Source organism: Tenebrio molitor, chromosome 5, assembly GCF_963966145.1.
Source record: "Tenebrio molitor chromosome 5, icTenMoli1.1, whole genome shotgun sequence".
In the NCBI taxonomy this organism is placed as follows: Eukaryota; Metazoa; Arthropoda; class Insecta; order Coleoptera; family Tenebrionidae; genus Tenebrio; species Tenebrio molitor.
Genome location: NC_091050.1, coordinates 5,365,846 through 5,383,444, shown reverse-complemented (window position 1 = coordinate 5,383,444; position 17,599 = coordinate 5,365,846). Strand labels below are relative to the sequence as shown.

Sequence of the window (17,599 nt, the reverse complement as noted above, 5' to 3'; positions counted from 1 at the left end):
AAGTGGGCGATGCAGATCATCTGCAAGCAGGGACTCGTGTAGGGAACACTTTAAATAATTCGACTACAGCATTATGATATGCATGTTCTAGAGTGATAACAGAGGTGATAATGCGCCCGGCGGAATTGAAAATGCAACCCACAATACAGTACAACACTAACGTGGATATTTTAAACATCGAATTGTTTTATGAATCCATGATAGCTTTGCTTCCAAGAATTTTGTTTGTCACAACTGACATTTACGAAAAAGTAAAAAATAGTAGTTTATCTGACGAGTTCTTGTGTAAATTGGGGTTTTTTGGCCCACGAGTGCCAAAAAAGTCCAATTGACACACGAACGAGTTGAATGCAACGTTTTTTTGTTCGACGAGCCCTTTAAACATTCCAAATCGCTTAATTGAAATCTTTAAAATTAGCTTGACGTTTCGTTTTGACAAGTGGTGACATTTATCAAAATCCGTTCACATAGGAGAAAATTCTCAAATTCTAACAGTGTCGAACAAAAAACGACCATTAAAATGTATTGAACCGATGAGAAAACAAACATGATCCTGATGTAAGGCGAATGTAATAAAAATGCCTCTGCCGTTGCGCGTTCGTGCAAACAATAAACAAAATCCCAAAAACTCTTCGTTTTTTCACAATTTCATTTAACCAAGTTAATATGACATTTATGTCAAAATTTGCGAAACTGAACAGTTAACCGTGTTTTATATTTTTTAAAACAAAAAACAAATTTCCACAAATGTATTGTGGGTTGCGTTTTCAATTCGTCGGCTCATTATTACTCGTGAAATGTCCCGCATTTGACGAGAGATAATGAGCCCGACAGAATTGAAAATGCAACACACAATACATTTACCCCAATCGGCCAACGGCCTCGTGGGGAAAATCTTCAGAGTACACATGCGTTAATATCTAGATCCTAGATCCCACTTACACAGTTGGCTTCAAAAAAAAACGGGAAATGAAATTTGACCTAATGTGAATTGAAAACTTAATTTGTCAATTTATGTCAATTTGTCTCTGTTTGACAGTACCTAGTATTTCTGACACATAACTGCAGTTTTTTAACCTAAATTCTAAAAGGCCGTTTCAAACTATAAAAATTTAATAAAATCTGACAGAACTTTTTCTGACAGTTCCCGTTTTTTTTTAAGCCAACCGTACCTATCTTAAATAACTATTGACATTTTAAGTTAAGTATAAATAGGTACTAGTTAGTACTTACTACTTCATACAAATTTATAAAACACTCCCGTTATTCCTAAAGAAAAACTCGTGAAAATGACGGGGTTTCAGATACGCATAGGTATACCTACTGGAGAATTCTTTTTTTTTTATTGAGGGCGACTTGTTTTACTCTCACATTTTTATCCACTGTCGAGGCTTGAGAAATCCTTGGCGTCTTGTCAGTCGCATTTGCGACCACCTCCCATCATCCCAACAATTTGCTGAGTCAGTCTAGGCTGAGGATCTGTCCAACTTTAAATCACACCTTTTTCCTTTTTTTTAAACAAATTTGACAGATTTCCTTCCAACACTAGCAACGGTCTCTCTGGCGCCAAATTTTCTTCTGATGTGCGAATATGTAGGCTGAAAACCCCGAAAAACTGAAGCAGAAGACATGGAAGGTGGTAAATCAGCCACTTTGCACCCAATCGTGAAATAGGTTGAGAAACGAAGCTTGATTTGTTCTACTTATCTAATCTATTTTAAATTAATTTCATTCTATAATTTGTTAGGTAAAAGAAGTTGTTAAATTCCTTAAAATTTAATGTAGCTATTTATTTTTCTTTTGCATCGTTTCAGTAGTTGGGGAAGGGGAGAGCACAAACAGAGAATAAGACAAACTTTTTGAGAAATTTCCAACAAAAATTTAACAAGAAAAATATATCATTGTTAAGGTTACAATTTTTTACGTTTACGTTTTTAAATTCTAGTCCTAAAACATAACGCATTGAAAAATACTAAACGCGCCATGTTAATTGTTTCAAGTTATTCAGTACACCATTGGTATCTCTGCAGAACAATTCCCGGCACTTGTAAGCCTCGGGACACGTTTACTTGGTCACTTCGTGGATTGGTAGCTGTTTATCTGAACGGATCTTCGGTATAAGTGTTTTTAATATGTGGTCACAAATTGGTTTTGAAATTATTAATTTTTCTAACAAGAAGACGAATAATATGATGAATTTTTACACGCTGTTCTACTTTTTATCGCGTAACTGATTGTGGTCATGCGTCTGACTGTCTACTACTCTACTTGTCTGTCAAAACGCAAAATCTATCGCTGAATAGAGTCTACCGAAGTAAATAGCAAAAATACATACCATACTGACATAGAACTACATAACCCACTCCAACAAAAACTAAAAGTCATAAAACGTTTACCTTATTACCTGTGCAAACTGGCGTTACTGTTATCGCAGTAAAGCTATATCGTTAATGCTAAATTTTAATTAGAACCACTTCCTTCAAACATTTTATCGCGAAGGTGGGACTGATGATAAAACGTGACCTACATAAACTTATGTGGTAATAATACAAGGAAGTTTATACAATTCCACTGCAGCTATATTATGGCGTATTGTCATTCACCAACAATAGGTACAAGTACTTAATTTAAGTGGTTCTACGATTGTCAAAAGGTATTTTTCAATTTGGAAAAGTCTGGTTCAATTGTTACTATTTTTTTAAGTTATCAAAAAAAGAATTTTTATTAATTCCACAATACTAAATGTTTAATGGTAGCTTAAGAGTTTAAAGTTTTTCAGGTAGGTATGTTAAAATAAATTTTGTCAGCCTTACGTTTGGTTTAATACAATAAAAAAAAAAATTACTCGTAACGATAAACAATCTAGTGTTTAAAAGAAAAACTTGTTTCGTACTGTTACACAGTTTATGAAAATTTTTATTTCATTAAAAACAGTAAGTTATCATATTGCCGATAATCTTATCTCAAAATTCTCAACCTTTACCTACTCACATCTGTGCCATCAAACCTTTGTGGTACGTGAATTTTGTGTAGTTCTTCTTATGTGGAATACAATTAAAGGCACGGATTGCTAAAAACAGTTATTGTTTCCATTCTTATCGTTCATAGTTGTGCTGTAAAAAGATCAGATTTAATTTTATTTTTAAAGACGAAATTAACCTCATTGCTAATCATTCCGCTTGGACATCTGCAAAGGCGTGTCGGTTGCATCCAGTGGATTGTGCAGTTATCTGTGCCAGCCAATGGAAATATGTAAACCTGAAAAAACAAGTACTGTGAGATTGCTTGAACGTGGAGTCAGACAAGATGGATATTTCTCAATTCTTATCTTTCGAAAGCAAATACACATTCATACTGCAAGTATTTAAAATTGTGAGTAACAGAAAATCAACAAAGAACAAAGGGTACAGGGGCTAAAACAGATTTTAATCTTCATGTTGACTATTTGGAGAAGGCGGTTCAATAACAATTTATATTGGCATGATTTATTATGTTTTTGTAATGACCCCTTAACGGCTGAGTCCATAATAAAGCAACAACAGCAAAACAATAATATCGACTTATACCTACCATCATTTACATCGTCGTAAGTCACGTAAGTTGCTTCAAAACAAGTAAACAAAGTACCTGCTCTTGAAGGGTTACGCTGAAAATTGTACTTGTTTATGTGCAGTAATTTTTCAGAGATTAACCACATTTAGTAATTTTGTGAGTAATTTGTTTTTGGTTTATTAACATTTTTTTTAAGTTTTTCTGCATGCTGCAATGTGAATGAAGCGTAATATATTAGCAAACATGTACATCTTTCGAGGATTTTGTTCTTGTAACCATGTCGTAGAGGTACTGAAAATATTTCAAGGTTTCAACGAATTTGACCCAAAGTCAAGTGTCAAAGATCACTTGATAACTTTTAATGAACTACCATCCCTTGTTTTTTGTTTCGTGATACATGGTCTAGTCGGATTTTTAATATGACATTTGAGTATTATAAACACATATGTATTTTACATAAAAAATTGTTATCTTCACGAAATTTTCTTTCGTAATTTAATGTATATTTTTTATTTAGATAAGGTACACTAAAATAACAAAATACAAATATACATACAGGCTACATGTGATAGTAATCTTTTAAATTTTTATTTTAATATTTAAAAAAATACACAATTTGGGATCCTCATTTTGCACAATAGAGCAGATGGATGTTCAGAATTTTTATGATGTGAAGTAGAAAAACGTTTGTGGTTCATTTAATAAGTAAGTACATTCAGGGTATTTCACGAGTGACCATGAGCCCGATCGAATTGAAAATGCAACCCAATATACATTTTCAAAGCTAACGTGGATATTTGTTTTTTTAATTTAGAAAACATAAAACGCACAGTTAGCTGTGCAGTTTCGTAAATTTTGACGTAAACGTCATTCGCATGGATAATGAAATTGTGAAAAAACGAAGAGTTTTTTGGAAAATGTTTATTATCTGCATAAACGGGCAACGGCAGAAGCATTTTTCTTACATTCGCCATAAATCAGGATCATGTCTGTTTTCTCATCGCTCGAATACACTTTAATCGTCGTATTTTAACTTTTTCGTATCTAATATTTCAATTTTGCATCATTCTTAATTTAACTACATACAACAACAATACATAGTTTAAGTATTAAAGTACCACGTTTCATCATTTATTGTATCCGACGTACTTAAAGGGTTTTAGAACTGTTTATAAAATACGTATACCCGACGTTTTAGGTGGGAGAGACGTTATAAACAACATTAGTCCAGTTAGAAACTCAATAAATTTTTTGTCTGTTGAGCTAAGGTTTAATTTGTATAAATTTTAATGTTTGTCCTCTTTGATTAAATCGAAATTAATAACAGGAACTTTGTAGTCGAAGCATATGGTCAAACAATCTGTCAAACAAAAAGTAATGAAACGCTATTGATGGAATAGTTCGGATTAAGTCCTTAGCAACTACTATACACCTTACGGAGGTTTACGACTCTGTCTTTTTCTGAGATGGAATCAATCTAATACTCCGATCAAGCGTTCAGTGAAGTTTGTCTGTTTAAAAATGAAAATTAAAGAGCTTATCGTCGCAAAAAGTTCATAAGAATATGACTGATGTATTAGGAAAATGGGCACATTCAGATCTGATCCTGAGATTTAAAACTCATTATACCTAATACAGAATATTTTCAAAAAGCCCAAATGTTAGACACATTGGCTCTATTACATGGCGTCCTATGATACATAAATTACAATAAAAATTTATATTATTGAAAAGATTTGTTACGGTGGATGAATATTTAATTAATGAACTTGATCTAGTCAAAACGGCGACATATGAAATGGAAAGAGGTACAGAAATTCGACATCTTCTCAATAAAAGTTATGGTAACAACTGTTTGGAATGGCTGGGTCCCATCGAGTGTAACATGGAAGTAGGTATTTTACTGAATTAATTTTCAAGTTGGCAATTCGGCGAATATTTCACTCGCAAACAACTAGCTCACAAATAATGATATGTGTAAACATCCAATGGTGCTAGTGAATCAACATGCAAATTTACTAGGACTGTGCTACTGTGCCTTCAAATCAAATAAATTCGGAATTAGAGTAGGCTGTGATTTTATAATGAAGTTGTCAACATGCAATTTTTAAAGACAGCACTGCAGTGATATTTGACATTACAGTACACGTATTTCTTCTGAGCGTGACATAAAACTCTTGACAACCGTCTCTGTTAAAAAGTGTACAAATCGTTAATAAACAAAATATACAAAATAACAGCCTACTTATAACCTAAAATACATTTATTATAGCAAATCGCAGTACTGCCAACTATAATGTCAGATTTTCATAGATATATAGTCCGAATTTGAAACAATCGTGAATGCTGTATATCGCTTGTTGATATTGATAGTGTAAAATGTAAATTTTACAGAAAAAGCATTTTAAAATTTGCATTTTTCGTATACAGAGTTGAATACTGACCATATAATTTGTTTAAATTGAGCGTAACTTTGCATGTACATATTTAAAAATGTGCCTTTTTACATAATTAAAATATTGTTCGTGCGTAGTTTACTTATGCAAAAACTCAAAATTGAAACCGATAGGAACGAAAAACTGGCTACCCAGAAATGATAATATAAATTATATAATTATATAATAGCTTTGTATGTCGTATGAACATAATCCGACCTACATATCCTGAAAAAAGTGGGCGTAATGCAAAAAAAGATAAATAGTGCTTTCAAAGGAATTTTCATTACTTTGTATTGGGTGATTCAAAATGATTGTGGATAAATATGGCAACTATGTACGAAAATTTATGTGGGAACTGTGTGGGTAGGATAGAGTTGACATTTCTTTGACGGTTCATAGTCGCGCAATTTTGAAAATTGTCAAGTCAATGTGTAATGGTATAAAAAAATCAAATACACGCTAATGAAATGTCATACAAATGTCAACTCTACCCCACCCACACAGTTGCCACATACATTTTCGTACATAGTTGCCATACTTATCCGCAATCATTTTGAATCACCCAATACAAATATCCAAAATGATAAATATAAAAAAACCGGCCTCGATGCCGTATCTCCTTTTTTAATAGGTATACAGGCTGTTTCAAAACTGCAGCCAAAACTATACAGAACATGATAATGATAAAATATGCTATACTGAATAATAAATCATTCCAAAAGAAAAAAAAAGAGATTATGTAGGTATCGAAACACTCTAGAGGTATGTGTGTATTTGTTATGTGTATTCATATTATTTTAAGATGGGCACATGGACATGCTCCATAAAAAAAACTGTTTTCCTTTTTTTTACCAGGTTTTCTAAACGCTCGTTTTATTTCATTTTTTTTAAATTTACATTTGGCAACATCGATCTACCTTACAATTTGCAATGTATAGATCGTTACGTTACTATAACTGTACAGTTAGGGACACGGAATTTCGGGCATCATTTTTCTGTCTCTTCAAAAAATTGCGATGGAAATCACTCTTTATTGTCAACGTGACATTCAAAAGTCAAATTTTGAAATTTATTTTCTGTTCATGTCAATCGCATGTCAATCAAAATCGTCGCAAACGATTAATATTTATTATTTTCAACGCATAAGATGTCTGCTACAACATCTACTGCTTAATTATAGATAATTATTTTGTTAAAATATGATTACATCAATGGATCTAGTCTGCTGTCATTTTCAAAATATTAAATATGCTTAGGCTTCATATATAAGTATAGGTACGACCCGTCTAAAATTACCTTTATGAAATACCATTTTAACTTGGCAGGCATTAAGTTTATACGCACATTTTATTTCTAGCCAATTTAAAACCCTCGCCAAATGCCCAAAAAGGTACTGTCGCGAGCAAAAAAAAACTGGTCGTCAAAATCATCCTTTGACACAATGGAAAATGCTCCATTGTAAAATGGTCGTAAATATCATAACCTATCATCATGTAATATTACATTAATTGTCATTTTTTTCTCATTTCTTTGACACTTTGTTGACACGGACAGAATCAGACTGGGAATTTTTTTAATTTGTGACAATCTAACCAAATTTTGAAATGACATTGACGACCAGAATTTTTTGTTCGCGACAGTATAATAGGTACACATTAGATTCATCATGTTATAAAATCGTCAGTCATACACCCATAATGTATCAACGATAAGAAATTTAATTGCGTTGAGTTGAATAATATCCTATATGTCTTCCCTATAAAAGATCAATTATTTTCAGTTTTCTTCTTTGAATATTTGTATTGGGTCCTAGTAAATGATAGTCACTGTGTCACTTAGTGATCAGAGCGACCAAGCGACGACAAATAAATAAGCATGGGGGATGGGTAGGTTGATACTTAGATTTACTGTAATGGTGAAAATTTCGAAAATAGAATTTAATTGTTTCAAACAAATATTTATTCTTCATAAACGTTTGCTTAAATGTGTTTACTTGTAACGAAATGCAAACTTAAACTTTAAACTTTAAAAATGGACAGCAATGGCGTCTGTCTTAGTCTTTCCAGACTCGACTACAAAAGTAGAAATCAATTTTACAGCTATTTCATCTTTTATAGCGATCAGTTTTAAACTTGGGTGCACAGATTGTGAAGAAATATTAGAACATTTTTGGAAAATACGTGTCCCGGCCTGAAGGTCGAATTAGCGTATGGAATGCAGGCGACATCGACACGTCGAATGCAAAAAAGTGCCACCGGTGAAGGGTTTAGGTAAGAAATAGTTGCAATTTGCTTCTATTTTGGATATTGTGCATGAGAGTTAAGAAGACCCCATGATACTTACGCTTGTCCAAAATAAGAAGACAAATAAAATTGAGGCGTTTCTCCCCACTTCCCACCAATGCACAAGCACCAAATCCCCCTCCACTGAACTGCCGCCGCTGAAAAATTAAAACTGTCCGACCGCTTCGTGGTTCTTGCCATGACTGTTGTGCTCGAGTGTTATAAGCGTTGCAGTTGGGTTTGTTGATAGTGGTTGATTTGATAACACCGATATGGCAACAAAACCAGATTATCAACGACCATACGGTAAGTAGATAAAATTTTATATACATAGATTATATTATCGTAGGTTGCCTGCTTTATTATTCTTTTTGAACGCCTGTTTTAATCGTCACTGTTTTCTTTTATTAATCACGGAAAAGCACATCGTATTGCTTTTTCTAAATATGACTTCTGTCTTGTGATTCTTCCATTTGTACTCTTATTTTGCGTATCATATTAATTTTTAGACTTTTCTGTGTCCTTTTATGTGATTTGCAATTGTTGCAAGATATTCATGCAAGATTATTTTTGTAAAGCAGGTATTATGCCACCATTATGTTTTTTTTTTCAAAAATGTGTCACGTGTGAAGAAGGGTTTTGTATCGGGAGTAGGTACAATGGAACATTTATTTCTTGGTTATGGTTATCTTTTACAAATATGAATCCAGTTGTAAAGTCTTGTAAAAATGCACAAATACCTACGTGGACTAAGTAAAGAGCATTTAATTATTATAACAAGTAGGAACACTGAAAAATTCTTTATGTTTTATATAATTTATATTAAATGATAAGTATACCTACCTATGTAAAATTTCTGTCTAAGTGTTTTAATTTAACCATTGCATAGGTATAATGTATTTCATCGTTGTATAGTTAAAACAATAACTTGAAATATTATATAGGTATAGTAATAATTGAAAATATGTACCTACTACATACGAGTATACCTATCATTTGAAATTTTGATTCGGATATTTTAATGATACCTAGACGTAAAGTGATTGTTAAAATAACACATTTTATAAAGCTTATTCAACGTTTCAATAATAAGGAGCGGAAATTAGGAATAATTTAATTTGGAATTGTATCCGAAGAATTGCAGATAATTTTCTAAATTGGTGTTGATTTTAAAAAATTCTGTTTGAAAATTACCTAATTTGTTGCAGACAGTCTCGTCGAATGTACGTAATTGTACCTATTTTTAAACGATGGTGTGATAAGATGTTGACATAACAAATATTGAAATAAAGAAAGAGACTTCATGATGAACGAATTTCCAGAGTTTTAATTATTGTCGATGAAGCGTGACCCTTTAACCTCCACTCAGACTTTGTTCCAGCATTTTATTACTAAGTATAGAATATTTTTTCCGAGAAATATAAACGTATTTTTTAATTAACTTGCAGACGAGTAATGTCTTTTTGACAACAGTTTTCAACTGCAACGTACTTAGGTTGTACATATACATAATTTAGTTTTATTTATATGTATGCTCATCATTTACGTTGTAATGAGATAAGCATATGTAAATTCGATGTGTTGAAGACAAGTCAGATAAATTTGAGCAATATTTGTAGTAAGAATCTTAAACTTTGACCTTGGTTGGTCAGCTAAATTTATATGTTTGGAAATAGAGTTGATCATCATTTCATTTGCTGCTAACAATTGACATTCTGGTTATTTCTATTCAAAATTGGATTTACTAAACACTGAAAACTGAAGTTTAATAATGCCAGGCATGACATTATGATCTTGTAAGTATTATGATCTTGTAAGTTATAAACAATAAATTTATATTATTTTACAACATAATTTGCTTAATATTAATTACATGTGTCAACTTCCAAAGGTGCCATCAACAGATATCCAAAAATTCCTTTCACGAATATGCATTTGAAATCCATTTCTTCACCAGTTGAATATGTTGAAATTCAGTCTGGAGGAGTAGTTTTCAAACGCGGCAGTATTGCTAACATGTGAATATGTAGTATCGTAGTAACGAAAAAAAAAAGCCTTTATAAAACAAATGTCAATTAAAATGTGACAGTTTTCAAAAAAATCGAGTTACCTGGATTGTGCTATTCTGATGCTTTGATTGGTTCAAACCACCATTTTCGCCTACTCTGATTTTTTTTTATTTGATCGCACGGTATTAGGCATCTTGACCAACGAATAAGAGAAAAAAAAATGTAACCATGACAACTACATACGGTAGTTTTAAATAACTATCTATTGCGTTGCTGCCACTTTCATTTTCACTTTCTGAGAGTTTTTTTCGTGACTGAAAGCTGCAGAAAAGTTTTTGTAATAAAATTGGGGTCTATGTTATGCTATGCATGCTACTGAAACGTCTGTCCGTCATTTTTGACACACCCGATATAATGGTAATGCTTTTTATGTACCTACAGATGTTCCAAAAAAAGGCTCCCTTATTTGTTGGAGGATTTTAATTATCTATACATCAAATTAAATGGTTGTGAATAGGCTACAAAATGGCCTAATAAAATCATGTATAGCCCCAAGGGTTTCAAGGTTAAACTGTCAAAATATTTTGAGTTTTAGCACAAGACGATATATTGGATGATTCAAAATGATTATGAATAAGTTCATAGTCGCGCAATTTTGAAAATTGTCAAGCCAATGTGCAATGGTATAAAAAAATCAAATGCACGCTCATGAAATGTCATACAAATATCAACTGTACCCCGCCCACACAGTTGCCACATTTTCGTAGTTGCCATACTTAAGTATCCACAATCATTTTGAATCACCCAATATGTATCCCAATAGTCTGCAAAAATATTTCATTTTTGTTGTGTCCATGGAAATAAGAAAGAAAAATCGAAACCATGTTGCCAGACGTTATTTGAGGCAAAACCGACATAAAATCACTTCTTGGAAAAGCTGGAAATAATGAAGTAAATAGTTGCAAACCTGACCACAATCATTGAGAAATATTATAGCATTGACTAGTAGAAAACAAATAGTAAAAATCTTTTTTCATGTTTAAAATAAACGAGAGCCCCCATATCATCTTCAAATCTAAAAGCCAGAATTATTTTTCTCATAATTTGGCATTGCTCCACTGAGTTGTCTTGCGAATTTTGGGGCACCCAGTAGGTAATGAAAATCCTCCAATAAATACGGGAGCTATGGACTCGTGTTCTTTTTGGGGACACCTGTATAATAGAAAATAAAAATTGAAAATATATTAAAAACATTTGAACATTTGATAATGTTTTGTTGATTTAATAACTGTAACATAAAAAATTTATTATTTTGGGCATAATTTTAAAACTGTTTTTAATTTTCCCACATTAAGTAATTGTAAGTAAGTGTAAACTAATATAAGTATGATTTATTACGTAGATGACTGATTTTTTTTAATCATTACAAACATTTTTGAATATCAAATACGTACACATACCGGGTGAGTGAAGTTTTACCGCCCGAGCGAAAACACCCACTTGTAATCAATTTAAAATTCTCAAAAAATTCAGGAATGATTGTGTATCACTGTAAAACAGTCTGTAAAAATTTCAAAATTTTTAATGAAACAGGTAAAGATTTTGTTTTAATTCAATAACCGCTACATTGTTTTACATAATTTTTCAATGAGAGTCCTTTCAAACATTTAGGAAACATTTGGTGTCATTGACATCATGAAAACATCACCGGTTTTTGAAATAAATGGGATTTGATATTAAAGTCCAAAATTTAGCTATGATTTATTATTAAATTAGGCGGTCAGTTCCACAAAAGAAGTTGACGTAGGTTGTTTATGGTACCCTTTAGGGACTTAAGAATTACTAGAAAAGTGGTCAACAGATGTTTCCCAACAATGAGATATTTATTTATGTCACTGCAGTTGTAAATCTTGGTCATTTTTCGCTCTTAATGTTAAAATTGGAATAATTCAAAAACGAATAATTATATTTTGATGCTTATTTCATAAATGTGTTCTTTGAATTAATTGTGAATTATGAGCGTGTACTAAAAAAATATTTTTTTTACTCAAAATCGATTTTTTTAATTTTATTACTCTGAATTAAGTGATAAGGGGAAAATTGATTACACAGATTTGAAGTCTTATATCAAGGGAATGTAACCCTAAAGTTTCGTAATTTTTACTAATTTTTTAATAGGGTTAAACTCTAGTTAAAGTTAACTGTAGGTTAAAATAAGCATTTTAACCTACTTACTTTAGTTAACTATTGTTGTAAAATAATTATATTAGATACCAACTTTGGTTATAATGATCCCCAATTTAGAAATATTTTTATTTTGCCAGCATAATTCAGCAGGTGGTGTAAATTTAGAATTGAGACAGACTATAGTTCTGAAATGTTTAATAAAATGACGTCTAGTTGTTACTTGTAAATAAAAAATTTTGCTTTAAATTTACCGATTTAAATAACAAATTTATGGTAACTTAAACTGGAAACTATGAACCGTGAAAAATGACTGACATATTTTAACCTAGATTCGATTCTACTCGCAATAAAAGATTTTCCATTTGTTATAAATGTTTGTACAAATAAGTATGTATATCGAAGCACGCCATTTAAATATGTTTCGAAATGATACAAATATAAGAAAAACATATTTTTTGGAACATTAGTACTCTAGTACTCTACTAGTACTCTTTGTACCTCTAAGAGTTGTACTCTTTTCTTTAGTATCCACGTCGATAGTAAAACTTAAATTGAAGTTTAAAATTAAATATCTTATTGATAATGCCTTTCCGCATTTATACACTTTTATATTTATATTCGATTTTTAAAAGGGTGTATTCGATGCAAGTTGCTTAGATCGAACCTACGTTCGATAGTTTACGTAGCTACACCACATGTAGATCCTGTTCGAACTTTACAGTTCGCTTTGTTCGGACCCTGTTATGTATTTTCTCTTGGCAATGCGGTTGGATTTTTTGGACCTCAAAAATCACTTCCTATCGAGTCACCAGTGTATTTGAGATAATGTTTACTATTTGTTTCGTAGTAAACTTAGACTCTTCTCTCTTAAATTCTTAAAATAAAACGATACTTAAGCTCAAACATTCGCAGAATTAATAAATATTCTCGTTTCAAACCAATCGATGTTAATTTTCAACTAGGTATTCTGTGTCATTGTTCTATTGTAATTCAGTAATTTCGCGTAATTAGTATTTTCAAAAAGTTAACCTAAAAGGAGAGTATCCCCAAAGGTCGATACTGGCTCCGATGTTATCCTTGATTCTTGCTCCCGTTAGGTATACCCAGAAATCAATACGCTATCATACGTAGACGATACCAATCTCCATCTTCTAACAGTCAAAGGATTTTTTAAATCAGTCCGTTAAAAGAAAACGCCATTTCGTTAAATTTTTAGTAGGTATAGATAAAGTTATCTCATTAAATTAAATTCTTAAAATGAGCTCCAGCAACTTCCTGACAGATAGCCAAACGATATTCAAGTTCGTTGAGAAAATTATGACATTACATATTAGGTATCTGTGGTCCAATTTACCAAGTTTCGGGTCTAATACTCTCTCTAAGTCATGGGTTTCATGGAAATTTACTGATATCCTTTTTTGTTTTAATGTACCGATTTAAAAAAACTGTTGCTATTTAAAAATTTTAAATTATACCGAAAAATTAATTTAGAAATCCAAATTGACCTGTCCGAGAATTTATTTTCCACTCACACTGTAGGTACCTATGTACCTACTTACTTAAGTTTATAATCTGTCCATAATTTCTGACACGTAGACTTACTAAATTACTAAGGGCCAGTTTACAGAAGCGAAATTAAGTTAATCGTAATCAAATGCGAGATTAACTGAACACGTAATCAGATTGAACCAATTGAAGTTTCGGATTAATTAAAATTTAATTCGACTTAAGTCTTTAATAATTCTCTCTTTATAAACTGGCCTTAAGTGTAGTAGTGCAGTATCAATGATTGAAAAGTTCAATTAAATTTCTTTGATGGTTAGAATTTTTTTATTACCTATCTAAATTTAAAAGCATTATTCAGTGGATAAAATTTGGTTTCATTATCCAGCAGTCACCTGTAGAATAGGTGTTTAGTACAAATTAAACAGATTTATTGTCACTTACCAACGTACTGTAAAATAAAGTAAATACGTTTAGTGTATCCAGATTAATTTTTTTAAATATTCTATTCTATATTCTACTTAATTGAGGTGCTTTCATGAAAGATTAGTTATTATTTTTAAACCTAATCTATGTGTTTGTAATATGTAGTATAATCATAAAACCATTAAAGCAACCTTTGATATGGAACAAAAATTGAAAAAAATTCAAGCAGTTTTATTTCTCAATACGCCTAGTCGCTTAAGACCTAATAAAGAGTGTTTTTTAAAATTTGGCGTCGAAGTTGGCGTTGAAGAGTCAATTCGTCTTAAAAAAGACTAATTTTTCAGACTGCGTATTAAAAACACGCAAAAAGTGAGGTTAGATTTAAACAGTTGATCAGAGTTGTAAGCCGGTGATGCGTTCACAATCGACTCTTCAACGCCAACTTCGACGCCAAATTAAAAAAAAAAAACACCCGTTACATTTGAGGTACCTAATGATACTGAATGCTGCTTTGCTGCCTTTAGAATAAGGTTTTTAACATTAGGGATAAATATAATTACTAGGTTCATATCTGGCAAATAGGTTATTGTTCCAACATTTTGAAATCAGCCTTATAAAAAGGTGAAGTATTGTCTTGATGGAATAGCGTAACTCGTCTTCTTTTTTTATAGGTTATATGGTCATTGAAAATTAAGAGCATACTTAATACGTCCTTGTAACGCTATGTCCATACTGAAAATCGTGAATCAAAAGCATTCCACCAGAACTCCATAAAACCGTTTTCATAACATTTCCTGTTGTTATGGTTGCGTAAAATTTTGGAAGGAGGTGTGAAGCCTTATATGTTCACCTCATTTTTTGGCGTTTTGATTCTTTACTAAAGTGATGAACCCAACTTTTTATGGTAGTATTTGTTCAAGAATTCTATTCAGATTCTTGTTAATGATTGCTAAATTTGCTTCAAAGGTCAGTTGTAAAATACGCCTTATTAACATTTTCGGTATCCATCGGTCTATTATAGTTTTTTTACGCTACCTACAGAAAAGCCACAACTCTCCTGGTCCATCATGGAGAACACGTCGTGTTATATCAATATATCCTTACATCTATACAATTCTGCGGTGCATGGCACCAGGCGTGTGTTCTCTTTGGACCAGTTTTACACGAAGGGTCAGGTGCGCCTAATGCGTACGTACTCACTCATTCCTAGTTTCTAGTGATCACAAGTCCTTTCTATACAGATGCTTCTCTACTGGTAAGATCTCGATTCTCATCAAAAAATTTAATCTAATCAGATTGCTGCCAAATTTGAATTTTAGCCAGTAACAAGCAATTATTGAATGGTACTGTCGCGAGCAAAAAATTCATTCTGGTCGTCAATGTCATTTCAAAATTTGGTTAGATTGTTACAAATAAAAACATTTCCCTGCCTGATTATGCCCACGTCAACAAAGTGTCAAAAAATTTATTAATCAATGTCAATTAATGTCATACAACATGATGATAGGTTTTGATATTTAAGACCGTTTTACAATAGAGCATTTTCCATTGCGTCAAAGCATGATTTTGACGACCAGTTTTTTTTGCTCGCTACTACTCGCTACTAGTGCTGCTAAATATCCTGTCAAGTGCTTGTCATTGGCTAAAATTCAAATTTGATAGTTGTCTGATTAGAGTGATTGGAAAGAGATAAAAAATATTGCAGGAAAATTTAGTAACTGATCCATTTTCGTACAGTTGGTTGCAAAAAAAAAACGGGAAACTAAAATGTTCCTAATGTAAATTTGGTTTTGTCCATTTGTCAATTAATTGTCTAGTTGACAATAGGTACCTACTTATGACATAATTTTTAAAAACGTCATTGAATTTTGACGTTAATTCTAACCTATCTCTCGTAAGGTTTCACACTATGGAAAAATTGTAAAAATGTTTCAGTTTTATTCTGACAGTTCTCGACTTCTCGTTTTTTTTTGCAACAAACTGTATTCATAAAATATTTTTTTATAAGTATTTCTTATTTAAACATCATTTTTAATACATTAGACATTGCACTTAAGGTATCGTATCGTATTACCTTATTAAAAATTTAGCTGAATTTAATTTCCGAAAGTAGTGAAAAATTAATTCAACTCGTTTTGTAATCTACAAAATTAGGTCTAAGTATGTTTTCTAGATGGAACAGTCATCAACAAAATAGTTCTACGGTGAGTTTGTTTTGGAATAAAATAATTCTGATGAAGACATGTTGTCAAATTTTCCTGAAATAATGTAGAAACTAATTACGGAGCAATCCGTGCAAATTTGGAATATTTTATTTCCATTGTTTGATATTTAAAGAGGAAAACACGTGCGCTATTATCAAGATAAAATGGCGGTCAAAAGTAGATGAAATATATTATCGAGTCGAAATGAGACTATTTCACCAAGGAAAAAACCAAAAAATGCATGTCAAATAAAATACCAAAACTGGTTTCCATGAAGTTATTTACGCTTGTGGCTGGCCTTTGTTATGAACAAATGTTTCGTGGTTTAGTTCGTATTTATGGTTATTTACAACAGTTTGCTTTCTCATATGTAGTTTCCGTTGGCTTTGTCAACAATAATTTTATATTACAAAGCGGCGCTGTTTTGTACCATTGAAAATTATTAAACTTGGTGGATCTCCACGTGAATGTCTTTTTGGGGTTCATTAAATCTAAAGTAAAATCTTGTAGCTGAAACTCCTCGATCAGGATGTCGCCCAGATAATGTAATATTTAACAGCACTGTCTTTTTGGATTTTTTTCTTCAAAAGTCGTGGTCACCAAGAGGAATACAATTTAGGTCACTTCTTGTATATCCAGAACGTTCAGAAATCTTACGCGAAACTATTAAACTACGTGTCGTTAAACAAAACAATAGTTTGTTCCAGATTCACGTGATCACTTTACTCACTGCTTTCGTTATTACCTCACAAGTTGGAGTCATTTCCGGCTACACTTCGCACTGCAGTTTAGCTCCGACACGACTACATTTCATCGGTGATTTTTCATTTGGGTGGAGGGCATCTTCATGTCTCACGTTGTCTTAACACCGTAGCGAACACCTACAAACTTTACCGTGTACTGACTTGGAGATACCCCGGTAGAGATTGCATTATCGTGGCCCCTTCCCTAAGCAATAGCGAATTCATAGCATTATTATCAAAGTCGTGATAAAATTG

The 17,599-nt window shown here is 32.1% G+C and overlaps 1 protein-coding gene and 1 long non-coding RNA gene across 6 annotated transcripts in view; one reads left to right on the top strand and one right to left on the bottom strand.

Moving 5' to 3' along the window:
* Positions 1–1,254: 1,254 nt before the first annotated feature.
* On the bottom strand, positions 1,255–8,472 carry LOC138131596 (uncharacterized). The gene is made up of 3 exons (XR_011159854.1): positions 8,334–8,472; positions 1,325–3,258; positions 1,255–1,269 (listed from the first exon to the last, which is right to left on the bottom strand). It is a non-coding gene; the product is annotated as an uncharacterized lncRNA (long non-coding RNA).
* Positions 8,438–17,599, top strand: part of LOC138131593 (transcription factor GATA-4-like) — a 31,940-nt gene continuing 22,778 nt past the window's right edge. For all 5 annotated transcript variants that reach the window (XM_069048685.1, XM_069048683.1, XM_069048684.1 and 2 more), the window contains exon 1: positions 8,438–8,578. In XM_069048685.1, the coding sequence (XP_068904786.1) occupies positions 8,545–8,578 (34 nt within the window). In that variant the 5' untranslated portion in view covers positions 8,438–8,544. The remainder of the gene's footprint in view (positions 8,579–17,599) is intronic.